Source organism: Cryptomeria japonica, chromosome 1 (assembly GCF_030272615.1).
Source record: "Cryptomeria japonica chromosome 1, Sugi_1.0, whole genome shotgun sequence".
Taxonomy (NCBI): Eukaryota; Viridiplantae; Streptophyta; class Pinopsida; order Cupressales; family Cupressaceae; genus Cryptomeria; species Cryptomeria japonica.
In genome coordinates this window covers 533,797,538-533,801,754 of record NC_081405.1, presented here as the reverse complement: position 1 = coordinate 533,801,754, position 4,217 = coordinate 533,797,538, and the positions used below count along the sequence as shown (strand labels likewise).

The following is a 4,217-nucleotide window of genomic DNA, read 5'->3' as shown; positions in this document are numbered from 1 at the left end:
TAATAAATTTAAAAATTATCTATTTCACATATTTATTTTAATAAATAATATATATTATTTATTAAAAGATTATATCACACCCTACTAATTAAAATATATGTAACCTTAACCTACCTTTCAAAAGCTATTAACTTTTATATCTAAATCATGTTCTTTCAAATATTCTTAAGCCTATCCTTATCTTTTACTGTCAACAAGGAGATCATGAATTAAATCGTAAAACGACAGGCAACAAATTTTTTTCGAAGAATGCCTGTTTGAAAGGGAATTGGAGGCCTTGATGAATTTCCATTTAGAAAAAGATTCTCTCTTCCCTACCCATAATATCTTTTCCAATTTTAAACAGATAAATAAAATTATCATAAACATATCCAGAATCTTCATAAAGCATATTAACAACAGTTAAGCAATGAAGCCATAGGCTGTTGTCAATATCGCGCCCAACAAGGAGGGCTCCTCATTTAAACAGTCTTAATACATGTTCCCTCGTAAAGTAGCTTGAGTGGCCACCGGCCCTTAAACAAACCAGTTTCGTATTTGAATTGATGATAAACAACTATTTCGGGAGTTCGTTGGCCAAACATTATATTATTCCGTAACGCATTCCTAATTTTTCTTGGCCCACTCAAGCCCAGTCGGTTCCCCTATATTCTTTAATTTCTCAAATTTAATCAAAAGAAGAGACAAACTTTTTCTCCAACTCCGGAATCAGAATCCTACGAGTCTTTCTAAAATGATTAATGCTTTTGATTGCTCAACAAAAATTCTGTTTCTTCTGCCACAGCACAAAACAAAATGATACAAAATTTAAAACGCGAACAGTTCAAATTTAGAAACAGCACTGCCATATGTTCAACTAAATACAATATCATACACGTTGAATACAGCAGATCAATCACACACCTTACAGAGCATAAAATGGCGAAAATCCTCGGAACTAAGAACTAGAATATGTAAGTACGATAGTAATATACAAAAATCATTCGACTCAAAACTGTCTTGCATCTCAAATCATTGTATGCCCAGAGCCTGCATTCTTCTTATAAGTAAAGCGCAAGCAGAAGTTTTCGAATCCTTTTCGGGCTCGGAATTATCAGGGAGCGCTTCGACAGACATGAGCAGACGATCATCACCGTCGAGTATGTGCGTGATCTGCCTCATCGTAGGTCGTGCTTTCGGATCTCTCCGAGTACAGAAAAGTCCCAGCTTGAGCAGCCTCCGAATCTCTTCAACATCATAGCTCCCCTGCAATCTCACATCCACAGCGTTGCACAGCATCCCTTTCCTTTCCAAATTGCTGATCCACTTAACCAGAAGAACATTCGGGCACCGGAAATCCGTCGCCATTCTGCCGCAAACCACCTCCAATACAACGACTCCAAAGCTGAACACATCGGCCTCCGTCGTGGCCTTGCCAGAAACCACATACTCGTGAGACATGTAACCGAAAATACCCCTAACAGAGCCGGTGGAATGGTGCGAGTCATCGCCCTGGTTGAGAAACTCCGCCAGCGCAAAGCCTCCAAGTCGCGGGTTCAAATCCCCGTCGAGAAAAACGTTTGCAGATGTGACGCTCTTGTGCACAACAGTTTGTTCCCATTCCTCATGCAAATAAAGCAGCCCCGCGGCTAACCCCTTGATGATCCGGTACCGGCTGGACCAGTCCAGAACGAAAGATTTTTTCTGGAAATACAACATCTTGCTGAGGGATCGATTCATCAGATAATCATAAATAACGAGCACCTCGCCCTTTTCCGTGCACCAGCCACGCAGCTGGACAAGATTCCGGTGCCGGAGACGCCCCAGGTTGTGGAGCTCATGTGCAAACCGTGACCGGAGAGCCGGGCACGTCTTCATCCCTAACCGCTTTACCAGCACACGCAGGTTCGAATCCCGGAGGAGTCCACGATACGCCGTGCCGAAGTCCATCTCTGCAACCATGCTCTCGTCGGAGAAATTGTCGGTCGCCGCAAGGATCTCCCGTAGACCGAATTCCCGCGGTGCATCCACCAGCTGCGCGTAATTACGCGTATTCACACTGTGATTTCTCCTTTCTTCGCCATCGGAGCTCGAGGATTTGGGCTTGGGGGACCCCGAGGAGGATGAAGTCAAAAGCTTGGAAGAACTGATGTTATTGTCGGTGGTGCTCAGGCTGCCGGAGCTGCCGGAAGAAAGAGACGCGTAAAATGGGAGGGCTTTGAATGAGGGCAACGGCGGGAGGTCCACTTCGCCGTCCAGGGCCTGAATTATCCACTTCATCGTCGGCCGGGCAGAGGGATCGTTGAGAGAACAGAGAAGCCCGATGTAAAGAAGCCGTTTCATTTGCTGCAAGTCGAAGCCGTCAGGCAGGCGACTGTCGCCGGCTTCTAGAAGCCGGTCGTTCTCGTACAAATCCCTGACCCAGTCCACCAGCACGATCTGCTCGTCCGGGTAGCTCAAATCGATAGCCCGGCGGCCAGAAGCCATTTCTAGAGCCACGACGCCGAAGCTGAACACGTCAGATTTTGCCGTCGAACTGCTGCGCCTCTGGAAAGTTTCAGGCGAAAGGTACCCGATCGTGCCGCCGATCTGAGTGCTCTCCATAAGTTTGAATCCCCTGTTGGAGTTATAATTATTGTTCTGCAATTTCAGGGATTCGAACTCTGTACCTGCATGTTCCAGCCAACGAGCAAGGCCGAAATCCCCCAACCGAGCATTAAAGGCAGAATCGAGCATCACATTACTGGCCTTTACATCTCTGTGTATAATCTGCGTCTCCAGCTGTTCGTGCAGGTAATATAAAGCTGCGGCCAGGCCGCAGACAATTTTGTACCTTCTCTGCCATTCCAGAACAGGGCCATGGCGGCCAAATAAGAGCCTGTCAAGGCTCGAATTTGGCATATAATCGTAGACCAGCAGAAGTTCGTCCTCTTCAAAACACCAGCCCCTGAGCGAAACCAAATTCTTGTGCCTCAGCTGACCGACGGCTGCCAATTCCGCCTCGAAGGATTTCTCCAGCCTCCGCTCGCCCTTCTCAGACACACATTTCACCGCCACGGTTGAGCCGTCGCTGGGCAAAACCGCCTTATAAACGCTACCAAAACCCCCGCTGCCGAGCAGCTCATGCTTGCTGAAACCCATGGTAGCGATATAAAGCTCTGCATAGCTGAAGATCCTAGGGTTTTCAGAACTGAATTTGCAAGACGGAACAATAACCATGCCCGCCGTATCGTGAAAGTCCTGGCCTTTCCGAGCGGCTTCGCTCGGCCAAATTTGCTTCGGCCATAACTTCCACCGCCACCGCCATGTCCGCGGCCGGATTCGAGACAGAGACCTCTTTATAGAGAAAGAAAATCTCGGCGACCAATCGAACCCCAGCCACAGTCGCCACTCATACTTTTGCAGCAGCCGCTCGAATGTATTATCCACAAATTTAGAAGCCCGCCCCTGAAAGCACCCTCTTGTCATATCTCAACACGCCTACCCGAAAAGCACCTCAAGAGACTCAAATTCCGAGACCTTCTCATAAATTTCAAGCATAAATTCTCAATCCACTCCAAAACCCATAAAGTTCAAAGCATAAATTCTCAATCCACTCCGAAACCCCCGTGCCTACAAACAAAATCAAAGCACTCAGGAGATCCACAGTTCGAATTCCCGAGAAGAAAGTAAAAAATCTCCTCCCAACGCCAACCCCCTCATCCGAAACAGAATTAACAGGTCATATTTATGACTGGTGGAGACAGAGCGGGAAATAGAGCGTACCAATGCAAATATAAATGCGATTGCTTTCTAAACAAATAAATAAATTAACAAGTGTAAACGCAATCGCATTAAAAAACGATTCCTGTGTTGAATATTACGGCTGTCTATAAAGTTAGATTGGATCCGGCGGACATTTACCTACATACATCAAATTTTGAAACGTTCTCAAAATTTTAAACGGTGGTTTTATAAAAAGTGCGCACAAATTGCATTAACACGTGGCAGCTACTGACAACAGCCCTTGACATTTGTACCGCGTGAAAAGTGGAACTCGCTAAGTTTTACGCTACAAAAAAAAACTGCTGCCGTGTGCGGTGCGCTGGCAGTAGGTATGGAGTTTAGTTGAAAGTTGGTTGCAGGCCCCGCAATTAAAAATACCTGTCGCCATCTTGTATTGGTAATGGCGATGCTGACGTCATCATCTCGGACCGAACGAGAGGATGTTGACGTGTCACAGCTGTGTTCGCTGTTCC

At 46.1% G+C, this 4,217-nt stretch overlaps 1 protein-coding gene across 1 annotated transcript; it reads right to left on the bottom strand.

Annotated features, from left to right (window-relative positions):
- Positions 1-796: 796 nt before the first annotated feature.
- LOC131073731 (receptor like protein kinase S.2) lies at positions 797-3,860 on the bottom strand. Its single transcript, XM_058010230.2, has one exon. The coding sequence runs from the start codon at positions 3,445-3,447 to the stop codon at positions 1,012-1,014; it is 2,436 nt and encodes an 811-aa protein (XP_057866213.2). The 5' UTR covers positions 3,448-3,860; the 3' UTR covers positions 797-1,011.
- Between the last annotated feature and the right edge of the window lie 357 nt (positions 3,861-4,217).

Coding starts and splice junctions, on each gene's coding strand:
- LOC131073731 (XM_058010230.2), bottom strand. CDS start 3,447: ATGACAAGAGGGTGCTTTCAGGGGCGGGCTTCTAAATTTGTGGATAAT.